Source organism: Geospiza fortis, unplaced genomic scaffold (assembly GCF_000277835.1).
Source record: "Geospiza fortis unplaced genomic scaffold, GeoFor_1.0 scaffold112, whole genome shotgun sequence".
Lineage (NCBI taxonomy): Eukaryota > Metazoa > Chordata > Aves > Passeriformes > Thraupidae > Geospiza > Geospiza fortis.
Genome location: NW_005054298.1, coordinates 14,372,172 through 14,387,566, shown reverse-complemented (window position 1 = coordinate 14,387,566; position 15,395 = coordinate 14,372,172). Strand labels below are relative to the sequence as shown.

The window sequence follows — 15,395 nt, the reverse complement described above, 5'->3', positions numbered from 1 at the left end:
AAGAAGGCCGTCAGGTGCGGGGGGACCGGGCCGGGCTGGGGGACTTGGGCCGCCGCTCACCGGGGTTTATCTGGGGGTAACTGCGGGCGAGCCACCTGCCTTGGCGGGGCTGGGCGGCTTCAAAGGGGGCTTTACAGAAGGCTTAGTGGTATGCTGTGCCCTCCATTCAGCGACCTAGGGCTGCAGACGGGTTTTTCTCACTGAGAGTGCCTTTCCCAGCTGCTTCCTTTCCTCCCCTGTATCCGACTTCACGTTAACCCCAGCCCGCAGCGAAGAGCCTCCTGCCCGTGCTGGTGCCCGCTGTGCGAAGGTTGCCTGCTGCAGCACGTGCTGCCGCGCACCCTGCGACGGTCCCCTCCTGTCTGAGCAGGGACCCCTGCCGTGGTGGCGCGTCCCCACCTAGTGCTGCAAACGCCAGCCCGCTCCGGAGTCGGCTGCAGCCCCATCCCAGCGTCCCCTGGATGACAGGGAGCAGGCAGTGAAAGGGCCTCCTTGTCCTGGCGAGGTGGTGGGCGGATGAAGGGGGCTGAATGGGGCCACTATGTACCAGGCGGCGGTGGGGGGATGTGCTGGGGGGGGTCGCTTCCTGCTACTGCACCAGACTGGGAGAATTAAACCTGAAAGTCATTGTGAGCGCGACAGCTGGGGGCCGTGCTGGGGAGGGGCACCCAACCGGCCCCCTTGCTCGCTCCAGCAGCCTGTGTGGGGCCTGGCTTCCCCAGGGAGGGCAGCACAGGATCTCCTGCCTCCTTTTGAGTAGTATGACTGGCAGGGGTGGCAGGAAGGTGCTTCCCAGTTCAGACCTGTCTGGGGCTAGCCTCATGGTTGGGGTGTCTGGTGGGTCATGTCTATGCTACAGCTGGGTTGTACAGTCCTGTTTCCTGCTTTTAGCTGTGCTCAGCCTTTTGAGAGCATCTGTTTTGAGCTGGACTGGCCAGCTTATGGGAAAGTAGGGTCCCCTTTGATGTCATGTTGACGGGGGACCTCAGCAAAGTGCTCTGCAATGCCTCTGAGACAGGTGTAGTGGCAGCTGGTGACACTGGGTGATGTCTTTTGTGCATTTCTGAAGCCTGGGAGCAGTTCCTGCAGAGGAACCGAGGTCAGTGCCATTGGTTACAAGAGCGAGGTGCAGGCTGGGGTGGGTTGCAGTGCCCTAGGGGCCATACATTGTCTTCTTCTTGCAGGACCCGGTACATTAGCACCGAGCTGGGGATGCGGCAGCGGCTCTTTGTGGGCGTGCTGACCTCCAAGAGCACACTGAACACGCTGGGGGTGGCTGTCAACCGCACGCTGGCCCACCGCCTGGAGCGCCTGGTGTACTTCACCGGGACACGGGGCCGCAAGGTGCCCCATGGCATGACGGTGGTGACGCACAGCGACGAGCGGCCCATCTGGAACATGTACCAGACCATCAGGTACCTTCTGGACCACTACGTGAACGATTTCGACTGGTTCTTCCTGGTGCAGGATGATACCTACACGGAGGCGCACCGCATCAGCCGCCTGGTTGCCCACCTCAGCATTGACACCCACCTCTACCTGGGTCGTCCTGAGGAGTTCATCGGTGGGGACACTGAGGGACGTTATTGCTATGGAGGGTTTGGCTACTTGCTGTCCCACAGCCTCCTCCTGCTCCTGCAGCAGCACCTGGAGAGCTGCCGCAATGACATCCTCAGTGCCCGGCCTGATGAGTGGCTGGGCCGCTGCATCATTGACTACACAGGTGTCAACTGTGTTGAGGAACACGAGGTAGGTCCTGAAGCAGAGATGTCTGAATCCATTCCCAGTGTTTTCCCTCTTCACTGTGGGCTCTCTCAATCCTGGGAGGACTAGCTGTTGCACCCTGACATCCTTTGAGCTTGCTGTGCTGGCATCTGGTGGTGTGGGAGTACATGTTGGGGCTGGCTGTGACCTATCTTTCCTGGCTGGCACAGGGTCTGCATTACCACTATTTCGAGCTGGGGAAGAACGCAGACCCTGAACGGGAGACCGACCTCCGCTTCCAGAGCGCCTTCACTGTCCACCCTGTGCTGGATCCCCTCCAGATGTACCGGCTGCACAAGTACTTTGCACAGGTGGAGCTCGAGAGAACCTATCAGGAGATCCAGCAGCTCCAGGTGAGACCTGAGTTGGCTAGGAGGGTCTTGGTTCTGTTTGTCATCCCTGTGGGCTTTCTGGTTTCTCTGTGTGTTTCTCACCTGATCCTGCTGTTGGACAGGATCTTCTGAGCTCATGTGGCTGCAGAGGCAGTGGTGCTGTCTGGAAAGCAGCTTTGGACCTAGATGGGTCCTGGAGATGTAGTGGTGGTTCAGGGTGATGAAGACAGAAGGGTGCAGAGGTCTGTCACAAAGGCCAGGTAGGGTAGAGGAGAAAACCTGAGGTGCTGGACAGGAGTCCGGTTGAGGGCAGAGTTTTTCTGGCACTGCTTTTTGAGCCAGCTCTGGTTAATCTCTGTGTATCAGAAATCAGCTTGAATGCTGCCCCAGCTGGAAGACCTACTTGTGCCTGTCTTGGCTTTCACTTGTCCATCTCTTGTCTTGCAGATGGAGATCCAGAATGCCAGCAGCCTGTCTGCGGATGGGGACCACATCGCCACATGGCCCATTGGCATCCCACCCCCATTCCAGCCCAAAACTCGCTTTGAGGTGCTGCGCTGGGACTACTTCACAGAGGAGCAGGTCTATGCCTGTGTGGATGGCTCCCCCAAGTGTGAGCTGCATGGTGCAGATCTGGCGGACGTGGCCGATGTGGTGGCCACGGCCATGGAGGAGCTGACCCGCAAGTCCCAGCCAGTGCTCCATGTCCGCAAGCAGCAGCTGGTGAACGGCTACCGGCGCTTCGACCCCACACGTGGCATGGAGTACACGCTGGACCTTCAGGTGGAGGTGGTCACCCAGAAGGGACACAGCCGGTCTGTCACTAAGCGAGTGCACCTGGTGCGGCCCCTCAGCGAGGTGGAGATCATCCCCATGCCCTATGTGACAGAGGCCAGTCGCATCAATGTCATCCTGCCGCTGACGGCCCATGACCGGGACTACGCCGCCCGCTTTCTGGAGGCTTATGCAGCAGCCGCTTTTGAGAGCAGTGAGAATGCAGTGCTCACCTTCCTCTTCATCTATGACCCCTTTGAGGCCCAGCAGGTCACCCAGAATGATATCTTTGCCTCTGTGAAGTCCCAGATCACCGAGTATGAGCGCAAGTATGCAGAGGTAAAGATCCCCTGGATCAGTGTTAAGACAGACGCGCCCTCCCAAATCAAGGTCATGGACATTATCTCCAAGAAGCATCCTGTGGACACACTTTTCTTTGTGGCTGGCGTGGGGACAGAGGTCACCATTGACTTCCTTAACCGCTGCCGGATGAACACCATAAACAACTGGCAGGTTTTCTTCCCCATCCACTTCCAGGGCTACAACCCAGCTATTGCTTACCACAACCAGGTGCCACCCACCACACTGGACCTGCTGAGGGACATGGGGCACTTTGACCGTGACGTCTTCCATGAAGCCTGCTTCTACAACGCTGACTACATGGCAGCACGCACCCGCATGGCGGGGGACGTGCAGGAGAATGAGGACATCCTGGAGACCCTGGACATCTACGACATGTTCATCAAGTACTCCAACCTCCACGTCTTCCGGGCTGTGGAGCCTGCCCTGCTGCAGCGCTACCGGCACCAGGCCTGCAACCCCCGGCTCAGCGAGGACATCTACCACCGCTGTGTGCAAAGCAGCCTGGAGGGCGTAGGCTCTCGCTCCCAGCTGGCCATGGTCCTTTTTGAGCAGGAGCAGGGGAACAGCACCTGAACCCTGGATGGTGGAGGGGCTGGCCCTGCCATGTTATGCCTGCCTGCCCATTCCACTTCTTCTTCTGCCCTAATCTGTCTTCCTTCTGCAGCGGCTGCAGAGATTGCTGGTGTCCAAGTTCATGACTTGCCCCACTGGGGCTCCCCAGGCCGGGGTCTGCCAGCCCAGGGTGCCTGGGTCTTTCTCAAGCAGCCATGGCTGTGCAGACCCCAGGCAAGATGGGGTCAGAGTCACTGAGCTGCAAGCTGGAACATCTGGCTCCTCACTCAGAGCTGGTGGCTGCTGGCCCCATCCTTCTGTCCTGGCCCTGCTGCTGAGCACTGGGGAGATGGGCTACTGTGTCTCTTGCTGTCCCCTCTTAACTGGGGGAATGTAGAGCCCAAAGTCCCCCTTCTGCAGGGCTGTGACTGCCACAGGGCCTGGAGTGATCCCTCGTAGTTCTCCCAGTGTCCTAGGACAGGAATGTGCTCCTTGCTCCTTTGGAGCATTGGCCTGGTTGTACAGGGAGGATCATGTCCCTGTGCCCGCCACAAGCTTGGACAGTGGAATGGGGCACATCCCATCCCAAAAGAGCAATAAGGATGTTGGTTTTGGGGTTTTGCCCCTTGGCAATGAGCTGGAGTGCTCCTGGCTGGTTGGGGTGTGAGGAACGTGGGCCCCTGAGGCCTGTGGGTGTAGGGGGTGCCGGAGGGGATCCTGCTGATTTCATGTACCGTGAACTGCTCCCCATGGGAACCATGACCCAGGCCGCTTTGGCCTTCGCAGTATTGATAGGACGTCGGAGGTCACAGCCCTCAGACGAGAGCCTCCTGACAGAGGTGGGATCCCTCCCCGCTGTGGGGCTGCCCTCAGGGTCGAGGGACATTGTGCCTGACACTGATGGGCATGGCAGAGGGTTTGGCTGTGCATCTCCTAAGGAGAAAGCGACTGAGGAGCCGCTCACTGCTCCTGGTTTGTATTTAACAGGGGGAAAGAAGGGGGGATGGGGTGCATTTACACTAATAAAATGGAGAGATGTACTTGTGGGTCTGGCTGATTCTCTCACGAGGCAACTATGGGTGTTCTGCTGGGAGTCTTTGTGGTGGTAGATGCTAGCTGCTTGTATAAGTTCTGTCTGCAGCTGGCTGGACAGATTCCTTACAGAGATGCTTCTTTCCCCGAGCACCTGCAACATCCTTTACGTGGGCAGGGAGATGCCTGCTTCTTAAGGAGGCTGTGGGAGCCCATTGCCTTATGGACAGGCTGGCAGATGTGCCAAGCAGACACTTGGAAATACCTGCTTGAACCCCTGCAGCTTGCAGCAGGAGTCCTGCACTTCCTCTGATGCTCATGGTCTCTAGTGCTGTCCTGCTGTAGCTGCCTGTTGCCATCACTGGTGGTGTGGCAGGATGCTGAGCCCCTTGTGGGAAGTCCAGTGCAATGTCCAATGCCCTGTCTTTCCTGTTGCTGTAAACCTTGTGGTCCCACTGACCAGTCCTCCTCAGCCCTGTCTGTGGGTGGAAAAGCACCAGTAAAGGGCGGGTGGAGCTGTGTGTCCTCCCATATCTGCTATCTCTGTAACAGCCTTCATGGTCTGTATGTGAGTCATGGGGGACTCCTGGCCCATGTCAGAGCAGACTGAGCTGGCTGCTCAAGTGAGGTGAACTCTGCCCTCCAGGATCTGGGATCAGCTCTGAAGGAAGCTCCCAGGCTAGAAACTTGATCTGAGCACTGTGTTGGATTACTGGTGCTGAATCTGCTCTCTCTGCATCATTCTCACTCTTTTTTGAGCTGTTTTACATCTCAGGGCTTCTCAGCACTTGTGTTTTCCAGTTCTTAGTTGGGTAGAGCACTGTGGTGCTGTCCTGGACTTTTTCATCACCTAACACTCCTATTTGCATTATGAGGTGTGGGGACTGTGTCCCCTGCCTGTGCTTCCTGCTCCTGGCATGATTTTCATAACTCCGTGTGCCCTTCCCACCAGCCCTTTACTCATCATGTTTTACTGCTTCATGAAACACACGTATCAAAGAGACACCCTCAAGAAAATTAACTGAACCTACTCACTATTACTTATCAAGGCTGCTAATGCTCAGCAAAACTCATGGAGGCCCCTGGGCTGTGTGGTATGCCTTTTCCAAGGATACCTCATTCATCTCTTCCTGCTCCAGTCTCTGTATCCATGGTGTAGGAGGGTATATGTTTAAATATAATTTTATTATATTTCAGACAGTAACTGTTAGCTTGTTCTGAGTATTTCTATTTTTGATCTTCCCTGAGCACATCCTTAATTCCCTTCAAGTGGAAATCTGGGGCAGAGGGAGCGAGGCAGATGCAGGTGTGTTAGAGATACATTTATCCTTTGAAAAGTGGACCAAGTAGTAAGATGTGATTAGGCATTAGAAGAGTATCCAAATGGTAATAAAGCAGCTTCAAATCAAGTTGTCTGTGAAAAGAAACCCAGAACTGTCATTTAATTATCATGAGACTGTCAAGATAAAGTTGCTGTTGCCTCACTGCTGTTTGCCCAGACGAGTTAGAGGTATTTGCATACTTAACACTGATTGGCACCACTAGTCCATTTTTCCAGCAAGGGGGTCATGGGCAAATGATCAAAGAGCGAAGCAGTGAGCTTGGCATTTGCACGTCATACAGACATGCTGAGAGTCACTCCTTTCTCCAGGTGCTGCCTGTCACCATCAGCATCTCCATGCTTGGGGAGGAGGTGACAGCAGTGAGGCCACATGTCCCATTGCATTTCAGGGCTTACTTTCAAACCCTCTCCTCCCAAGCTGCATGTTTTTTCTTTCATTGAAATGCAGCTGTTCTATGAGAACAGCTGTAATTACTGCTTGTGGCAGTGGAGGCATGTTGGAAAGTGCCCAGAGGAGATGCCTGCCCCATAGACAGAGGAGATCCTTGCTGCCTGCTCCATCCTGGTGCCTACTCCCTACTGCCACTCCTGCTGTGTCTTCTGGAGTTGTCACCTCTACGGTGACAGAAGCTGTTGCCAGTACAGCCGGTCCTGCTGTGATCAGGTACTTGGCATTTGTCCAGAGCACTGTGCTCATTAAAATTAAGGGCCTGTTTCACTGTAGTGGATCTCCTTCTAATTATGCCCCAGCTATTTCATGTGGTTCATTACAGGTGTTTCAAGCAGTGCTGTGCTGGGTGAGCCCCAGGTGGCAACATCTCCATCTCTGGGCAGGACTAAGCCCCTGCTGGCCCTTGAACAGGCACAGCATGGGAGGGGTTACCCAGGAGCCAAAGCACTGGGGTTTGTGGTTGACCCTGGGGTACTAAACCTGGCTTGTCTTACTGGCTCTCCTCAGCCCAGTGCCATCTGTGCTGGGACATGAGGCCTATCACAGGTGGGAGGTGGTGCTGGGTTCATGTCGTCTGCCTGTCCTGTTTGGAGAAGTGGAAGTGACAGGAGCTGTCACTTCCAGATAGCACCTGGAAGTTGTCAAATTAAAGAATAAAGGTGCTGAGAGCAACAGAGAAAAATACATGTCAAATCTTCGTTAGGTCATCACTACAGGGCTCCTGGGAATGGTCCTGAGGCTGCTTTGTTGGCATAGAAGCCGGGATGGGCCATGCATGAAGCTCAGCCTTTCCTTCAGCCATGCTTCACTCCTGTGCGTGGTGCTGGACGAGCTGGAGGACATCATGAGGAAGGACCTTGTGGGCCCACCACACAATCCTGCTCTCCTTACTCAGCTCCTGTGACACATCTTCACTGTAGAACAGGAAGCACTATGAGCTCCCAGTTACTGTCTTGGTGCAGGTGAAATGATGGGGCATTGTGGAGGGGCAGATGGGTCAGAATCTGGTGGCAGGGACAGTCTCATCCCAAAGGGATCCAGTCTTCTTACTTGATGATAACAAGATGTGGAACATGTAGCTATTTCCCTGCTTTTCCCTCTAGCACCCAAGCTCAATGCTTTTCTCACAGGGCATGGTGTGATCTGTGGGATGTGGCCCTGTGTACCAGCTGCACCCAGTTAACTCAGGCTTATTCAACCCTCACTGCTTTAGAGGGAGACCTGTGGTGCTTGGTGCTGGCAGCCTTCTCCAAGAGGTCAGCTTCTGTTTCCTCCTGTGTCCCCTTTGTGCTGCAGGGTAGCTGGGGCAGATGCATAAAGTTTTGGAGAAGGCAGGAACTGGAAGAGCATTTCTGCCAGGGAAAGCCCCAGCAGGGCCCCCCCTTCCCCTCCACCCATCCTCTGTCTCCCCTGTTTCGGTTTCACCCTGCACCCCTTGTACATGAGCACAAGACTGTGAAGTGTTCCCTGGGTCCCCCCACCACGTCTCCTCTAGGATGGTGTCTCACCCATCTCTCTGCCCCATTAGCCCTCACAGGCATCTCTGGACCTACTTGTGCCTCTTTATTAGGGAGCATTTGTACATTTATAAAACAGTGACGCACATCTCTCACGTTCACCAGCACGAGCACGCTTTGTGCTGGCCTTCCCACCATGGTGTCCGTGCCCACCCCGCTCAGGGCCTGCTGCTCCCACTGGCAAGAAGGGGACACATCCTGCACCCCCCCTTTTCGTAGGAGACCTTGGTGTAAGGCTGGCTGGCATGGCCGTGGCACATTCCTGGGATAACACGTGGCACCCCTGTGGGAACCCTCCTGCTTGCAGGTTTGTGTATGGGAACCCCACAGGGAGCTGGCACGGGGTGCTCTGGAGGGCTCCCTGGGGAGCACCAGTGTGGCTGGCCTGCTGGGAGGCTCGCTGTGGATCCCCCACACAGGGAAACGTGGAACACCACACAGCTGGGTGCTTGCACCCATGGGACCATGCTTACTGTGGGTGCATACTTCAGGGCAGCTGTTGGACCATGCAGACCCAGAGCCAGGGCTGCTGGTGCCCTGGTCCCTGCCCTGCACCTCCCATCTGTGGGGCCTTGAGGGCTGCAGGGATGATGGCTCCTCCTGCATCTATGGCTTTGGGCATGGCACAACATGGCCGTGATCCATCTAATGGGCACCAGGGATGGGGACCAAACCAGCAGGGCCAGAGGCTGCCTGGCTCAGCCCCAGCCTTCCCCCAGAGGTCCCAAATTCCTGCCCTGGGGTCCCCCTCTGCCAAGTATGTGTGTTGAGGGGGCTTTGCCAGCTCGCCCCCCCTCCTGAGATATTTTGGGGCAGTTTGCCCTGCGCTGGTGTCTGCTGCTACAGTGGAGGGGGTGGAGGCAATGTAGAACAGGACAGAGGAAGTGCTGCGGGTCCTGCCGTGTGTCCTGCCGTGCATCCTGCCATCTCAGGGCAGGCAGGAGGACTGTGGGTGCCAGTTTTGGCCAAGGCTCTGGCCAGTGGGCTGGACTGTGGCTGTCTGGAAAGGGCTGGGCACGGAGCACCCTCCTAACCATGTGCAGTCTGGGGGAGGCACAGAGGGTGCTCAGCACCTGGGGCTGGGAGCGTGGCAAGGGGTACGTGCACGGTGCAAAAGAGCAGTGACAGGCAGGGGAGTGAGGGCAGGACCCGCCACGCTGCCTGGGCTGTGCCAGGCAGCTACACCAAGGGATGAGCCACTCTGGGCAATAGCTGGGCAAGGAGAGGATGGGTTCACAACAGATTGGGGCAGGAGACAGGGGAGGCAGTAGGTTTGCAGTGCTGAAATGACTGGGGTATATTGGGGGCCAACACTGGAGTGGCAGGGGGAGTCACAGTGCAGGGGTCTGGCTGGGAACAGTGATGGAGGGGCTGCAGCCCTGAGAGACTGCATGAGGTTGGGCAAGGGTGGGCAGATGTTTAGGGGTGTTTCACAGTGGTGGTGGTGGTGCCAGGGGTCAGGGTGGTGCCATGCAGGTCTGGCTGCAGCTGGGGTCTCCCTGGGCTGGCCACGGGGGCTATGCTGCTCAGAGGGATGCCCTGCAATGCTGCCCTGCCCTGCAGCAGGAAGGGGAGGAGGTGGTTCCCGGGCAGAGGAAAGCTGTTCCAGGCATGTCTCTCTCCTAGGGAAAACCATGCAGGGCAGAGACCACCATCCAGGAGGGGTAAGCAAGGGAGGGCTTGGAGGGGCTCACAGGAACCTCAGCTTACCCCCTTCATGCTCTGCAGCACCAGGGCCTCTCTGGCCCACATCTGCTGCTCCCCCAAACCCCCTGGCATGCCCATCCCCCTCCACGCTGTGTGCTTGAAACTGGGCTGAGCCCACGTGCTAGGGGCAAGCAGAGGGGACAGGCAAAAGGGCCAGGGGGCTGCTCCAGTGCCGGTGCTGAGGCAGCTCCAGTGGCATCACTGGGGGCGAACGGTGTGGCTGGTCCTGGCAGCGGGGTGGGGGAGGCAGGGGCCTGTGCCCACCGCACCCAGTGCCACAGTCCCTCTCCATGAGAACGCTGGGGAGGGGGGTGACAGGGGGCTGCCCCCCAAACCCAGTCTTGCCTAGCAGGCGAAGTCCTCGAAGACTCCCTGGTGAGGGTAGTGGTGGCGGTGGTGGTGGTTGGGCAGGATGCTCGTGTTGTAGGCGCCCTCCACATGCCGGCCCAGTGTCTCACAGGGGCTCTGTGGGGATGGCAGTCAATAGGGTGGGCACAGATTCCATGCATCCTGCCACCTCCCTAGTCCTCCCACCCATCACAGCCTGTCTGCAGGAGCTCCCCAGGGGACACCCAGCTCCCTGCCACCCTGGGACTGCCCTGACTCTGCTGCCTGAAGGCACCAAATGCAGAACCACACAGACCCTCGATCTTGGGATAATGTCCCCTCCCTGTGGAGTGGGGGCAGACACAGCCTCACAGCCTCCAGGCAGCCAAGCCCTGCAGGGTTACCTGGTCCTTCATCTCCTCCAATCCCAGTGTGGCGATGCTGCCCGAGGGCTTCTTCAGAGGTGGCTTGGAGCGGCGCAGGACCCGGCTCACCTTATCTCGGATCACCTAGGTGCAGATGGGGGGTCAGACCTAGACCCGCACACAGGTAGCACCCTGTGTGTGCACACCCCAGTCTACACAGAACTGCTGCCTGCTCCCCTTCTCACCCAGGGATAGTGGGACAGTACCTTGGCCCACCACCCTCCCTGTCCTCGGATCACTGAGGAATGCAGGGAAACCCATTCTCCTCCCACTGCCTTCCTCTGGGTGTTCCTTAATTTGGGGGCTCCTATAGCCCTCTGGGGTGGCCACACATTTTATGCCCTCCCCAGGAAGCCTGTCTCTGTACCCACTGCCAAGACACATCCCTGAAGGCTAAACACACCTCATAGATGTAGTCCAGGATCTCCAAGATGGTGAGGATGCTGGCACCGATGAACAGGCCCATTTGCCCCCCGATGTCCCCTGGGGAGGAGGAGGGGAAGAGGGTCACCAGGAGATGCTGTGCAGCCCACTGAAAGCCTGGGGTGGGCCAGCAGGGCAGTGGGCAGTGCCAAGGCTGCCAGATGGTGGGGCACAAAGCAGTCATGGGGGCAAGGTCAGCAGACCAAGGGCGTGAGGGACATGCAGGACAGGGGACAGTCAGCAGCGTTCCACCCTTCATCCAGCCTGTGTCTGGCTGCTGCTCTGTGTGATCCCCTCCCCTCCAGACCCTCATCTTCCCAGGGCTGGGACCCCAAGCTCCACGCCTTAGGGCCCCAGAGGAAGGTGAGGGGAGTCACCGAGAAGCCCAGCAAGGTCATAGGCTTTCTTCTGCTCAATGGCTTCGTAGTTGAGTGCCTCAAAGAAGATGTCCAGCACCAGGAAGTTCTCCCTGTGGAAACACCATTGTGCTGAGCAAAAAGGGCTGTTCTGGACCCTCCTGCACCACTTCCCACAAACCTCCTGTGTCCCCCAGCCCTCCAGCTCTCAGGTGCCTCCCAGATGCTCCCAGGGCCCTCGTGAATATTTGGGCTGGTGCAGTGGGGACATGGATGGGGCATGTCCCAGGCCAAGAGAGACAGTGGGGTGGACAAGTGCTGGCAGGAAGGCTGGGAAGGTTGGACAAGTTGGGTAGAAGCTCTAGTGAAAACACTCATGCACAGAGGATGCTGCAGAAACCAAGTATGCCAGGACCCTTTCTCTGCATGCTGCCAGGAGTGGAGTGGAAGTTCCCCAGGTCCCCAGCCCCCTGCCCACCCCCTGGAATACCCCAGTGCTGGCAACTCACCGAATGTAGGTCTCGTTCTTGTTGTACTTGCGGGCAAGGTAGCGCGCTGAGCCCTTGTTGGGGATGCGGACCATGGAGATCTCCTTGCCATAGCGTGTCAGGTTGCACGGTGTGGGGCAGCTGCAGCGCTCCTGGCTGTCCTCCACTGCTGCGTCTGGGGGCAGACACCCATTGGCACAGGCAAAATCTCCAGCCCCCTCCCTGGGGCACTCGGCCGGCCCCTAGATGCCCAGCCATGGCCGCACCTACCCAGCGTGTGGTCAGCACACTCGATGTACACATTAGGGGAGCAGATGGACTCATTGCCTGTGGAGAAGCAGGTGGTTGGGAGGGGGGGAGTCTGGCCAGATTCTGCCCCCCACTCTTAACTCACTCCCTTGGAGGTAGTGCAGAGGGCAGGGTGCAGAGAGAATGGGGATGAGTGACCATTGGGTGCAGGTTGGTTGGGGCAGATGTGGCCCAGGTACAAGGCAAACAGGGAAGGTGCTGACCTGGGGTGTAAGGAGGGTAGGACAGGGGCTGACCTAGCATGTGGAGAGGATGGGGTTGTCCCTGGGTGGAGAGAGATGGGGCCAGGGGAATCCTTGGGTACAGAGTGTTGGGGCAGAGGTGATCTTTGGGTGCAGACTGCAGGGAGTTGGAGCAATCCCAGCAGGACTGTTAGGGCAGTGGGGCGCCCCTCACACCATCATGCACACCCCTCACCTGGCATATGGACCATGCGGCAGTGGCAGCTCTGCACCACGGCCTCCTTCTCACACTGGAGGCGGCAGGCAGCGATGCTGTAGGTGTCATAGCCAGGCAGCAGCTGCTCCCCCTGCATGCTGGCCCGGCAGTTCCCCCACGGCTGTGGCAGGTAGGTGAGCTGTTGGGGTGAGAATGGCATTGCTATAGGGCTGTGCTGGGCTGAGTGCCAGCAGGCACTTCCCCGGGGCTGTGGGGCATCCCACCTTACCCGCTGCTCCTGGCAGGACACAAAGGTCTGGAAGCCAGGTGAGACACCAAATCCCAGCTGATGGATATAGGGTGGCTCATCCTGGCTGTGGATCTGGACCCGGATGCCAGCTTCAAATGATGTCTCATCTGTGGGAGTACAGAGGTGTTGCATGCCTGCACTGACCCAGCCCCTGCACCCCTCTGATGCCCTGCTTCATCCATAGTCCCCTCACAGGGTGCTCTGCTTGCCCAGCAACCCTGAATCCTAGCACCCATCATCTGTGCCCTGCCTGAGCCATAGCTCCACTTACTGGTCTCTCTCCAGATGGGCAGGTACTCTTCCTGCTGGATGTCCAGCATGATCTCCAGCCCGTTGCCCATGCCACCTTGGCGGGTCACACGTGGATTCCTCCGATCCCCATTGAAGGTGTAGCACTTCCCATAGCGTGTGTAGACCTGGGGATGGAGAGAGCAGTGGTAAGGGAGCAGGCAGGGATCTGGTCGAGTATTCTGCAAGCAGGATGAGGTCCAGAAACTGCTTTTTGATTCCATGGAGGTATTGGAAGGAAGGTACAGTCTTTCATGACCTTTGGAAAGGCTCATCTCAGCCTGACTCCCTACTGTACCACTCCTCCACCCTTGCTGGGGTGGGGGTGAAGCATCATTCCCAGTACCCATGGGGCAGCCCAGCTGTCTTGCTCCTTCCAGGAGGGAACTCACGGGAGTGAAGTGCTGGGGGCCACAGCGCTCTCCCTGAAAGCGACACTCCACCAGCATGTCCTCGATCTGGTGGCCCAGGCGGTGAAAGAAGCTCTGCATGGTGCGTTCAGAGCGGCGCGGTGGCAGGAAGCGCGAGTAGTTGGCCAGACGCGTCAGCCAGGCACGCTGGTCCTCCCCCAGCACGGCCAGCATCTCGGGCACCAGCGAGTGGTTCTCTCGGGCCAGCCCCAGCCACTCTCCCACGGAGTAGAGGTCGGGTTTGGTGAGGTGCAGGAAGCGTGCCCGGTTGGGGTTGCAGAGGGTGACAGCCGGGAAGCGGAGCTGGGGTGCCCAGGCGAGGCGTGCGCGGGTGTGCACGGGGCGCGAGAGCAGGTGGTGCAGGCAGTCGGCGGTGCCGGTGGCCAGCAGCCCGGCGGAGGCCAGGAAGGCCAGGCTCCAGAGCAGGCGGCGCAGGCGGGACTGGGGCCGGGTACACATGTAGTGCAGCCCGGGGATCCGGGTGGCTCGCAGGATGCCAACAACGAGCTGGGGCGCGCTGCTGTCCTGGGGTCGGGTCAGAACTTCCCCGTCCTGGCAGCAGGCAAGGGGCAGCGGCATGGCTGCATTCAGGGTGGCTCCTCTGGAAAGTTGGCTGCAGGCTGCCCCTGAAGCTGCCCAGGGTCCTTGCTCCCCTCCAGGGATCTCTCTCTCCTGGGAGGCTTTTGCTCTGCACCTTCCTGGAGATGAACAAGGCAGGCACCTTCCCGAGCTGCTTCGGTGATGGGTGAGGGGAGGGAGAGGAGGGGGTTGCTGCAAACACGCCTTTCCCCAACCTGCATTCAGGAATGGAAAATTCCTTCTCGAGCTGGGCTGGGACAGGGGTGTGTGTTGTCTTACCCCAGGCAAGCTGAACTGGCAGCCCCCAGTGTCCCGGCATGGTGGGCATCTGTGTCTGGATAGCGATGACCTGTCTCAGGCACAGCGTGTGAACCCTGTGCCTAGGAATGTCATGCTTCAGCTCTTCCTCCTTGTCCCTTGCCACGCATTTCACTGCAGTCACCACAAAACATTGCCTGGACCTCAAGGGTTCCCAGTTGTGTCTGCTCTGCAGCTGGGGACTCTGCCCCACAGAGGCAGGACAGTGACAGCACTGGGAGGCCATCACCTACTGCCAGTGCTGCTTGGGACCTTGACTACCTTGTACCTTGGTATCCCTGTCCCTGGAGTTGGGTACCTCAGTGCATCTGGGCCACATGGGGTGGGAGAAGCGAGACTGTGGGTCAGGAGGAGTGGAACCATGGGGTGGGAGGCTGCATGACAACCCACCTGAGCCTGGCGGGTGCTTTGAAGTGACGGCGAGGCTGTGATCAGAGTGCAGCAGTGGAGGGGGGTGGGTGTCTGTACCTGGCTGTCAGCGTGGCTGGCAGCACCCCGACAGCCTGTCAGATGCCTTCAAAGCTCAGCACTGTACTCTCCTCAGCCTCTCATCTCCTGCTGCTGCTGCTTCCAGGCACCCAGCTTTGGTGCTCACCCAGCGTGGGCTGGCATGGGGAGGGGGTGTCCCTCATGCTCCACAGCTCCAGGACAAGTCAGCCTTCTGGGCCCAGTGAAAAGCAGCATCAGGGCAGGAAAAGGCCAGTGGTGGCAGAAGAGATTGGAACAAAGGGAACTCCTGATGACCTCAGCAGTGACTCCCCAGCACCATCCCTGCCGCAGGCCTTGATGCCTGAGTAACTATAGCCACGATGGGGACACGGCCAGGATCCCATCTGGCAGCTTGGTTACAGGTGCAGGAGGACTTCAGGCCAGTCAGAAGCAGGACAGGCCCCGAGGGGGGCCAGCGGAGGCAGCGGGCAGGACCCAAGGGCGGCAGGGCCGTGCCCGCC

General features: G+C 58.4%; 2 protein-coding genes across 2 annotated transcripts in view; one reads left to right on the top strand and one right to left on the bottom strand.

The window, feature by feature from the left end:
- The first annotated feature begins 6 nt into the window (after positions 1-6).
- CHPF (chondroitin polymerizing factor) lies at positions 7-4,823 on the top strand. The gene is made up of 4 exons (XM_005415807.2): positions 7-14; positions 1,185-1,749; positions 1,935-2,117; positions 2,544-4,823. The coding sequence occupies exons 2-4, from the start codon at positions 1,213-1,215 to the stop codon at positions 3,804-3,806; spliced, it is 1,983 nt and encodes a 660-aa protein (XP_005415864.1). The 5' UTR covers positions 7-14; positions 1,185-1,212; the 3' UTR covers positions 3,807-4,823.
- Positions 4,824-8,152: 3,329 nt separating this feature from the next.
- Positions 8,153-15,395, bottom strand: part of ASIC4 (acid sensing ion channel subunit family member 4) — a 30,290-nt gene continuing 23,047 nt past the window's right edge. Inside the window, exons 2-10 of the mRNA XM_005415806.2 lie at positions 13,122-13,266; positions 12,830-12,957; positions 12,580-12,739; positions 12,124-12,180; positions 11,875-12,028; positions 11,387-11,478; positions 10,990-11,069; positions 10,566-10,670; positions 8,153-10,299 (exon numbers count right to left, since the gene is read on the bottom strand). Coding sequence (XP_005415863.1) covers positions 10,180-10,299; positions 10,566-10,670; positions 10,990-11,069; positions 11,387-11,478; positions 11,875-12,028; positions 12,124-12,180; positions 12,580-12,739; positions 12,830-12,957; positions 13,122-13,266 — 1,041 coding nt within the window. The 3' untranslated portion in view covers positions 8,153-10,179. The remainder of the gene's footprint in view (positions 10,300-10,565; positions 10,671-10,989; positions 11,070-11,386; positions 11,479-11,874; positions 12,029-12,123; positions 12,181-12,579; positions 12,740-12,829; positions 12,958-13,121; positions 13,267-15,395) is intronic.

What these genes read in the sequence shown, in the direction of transcription:
- CHPF (XM_005415807.2), top strand. Translation starts at nt 1,213, where the DNA reads ATGCGGCAGCGGCTCTTTGTGGGCGTGCTGACCTCCAAGAGCACACTG. An exon ending in ACTGTGTTGAGGAACACGAG is followed by an intron (nt 1,750 to 1,934) that starts GTAGGTCCTGAA and finishes TGGCTGGCACAG; the next exon opens with GGTCTGCATTACCACTATTT. An exon ending in AGGAGATCCAGCAGCTCCAG is followed by an intron (nt 2,118 to 2,543) that starts GTGAGACCTGAG and finishes CTTGTCTTGCAG; the next exon opens with ATGGAGATCCAGAATGCCAG.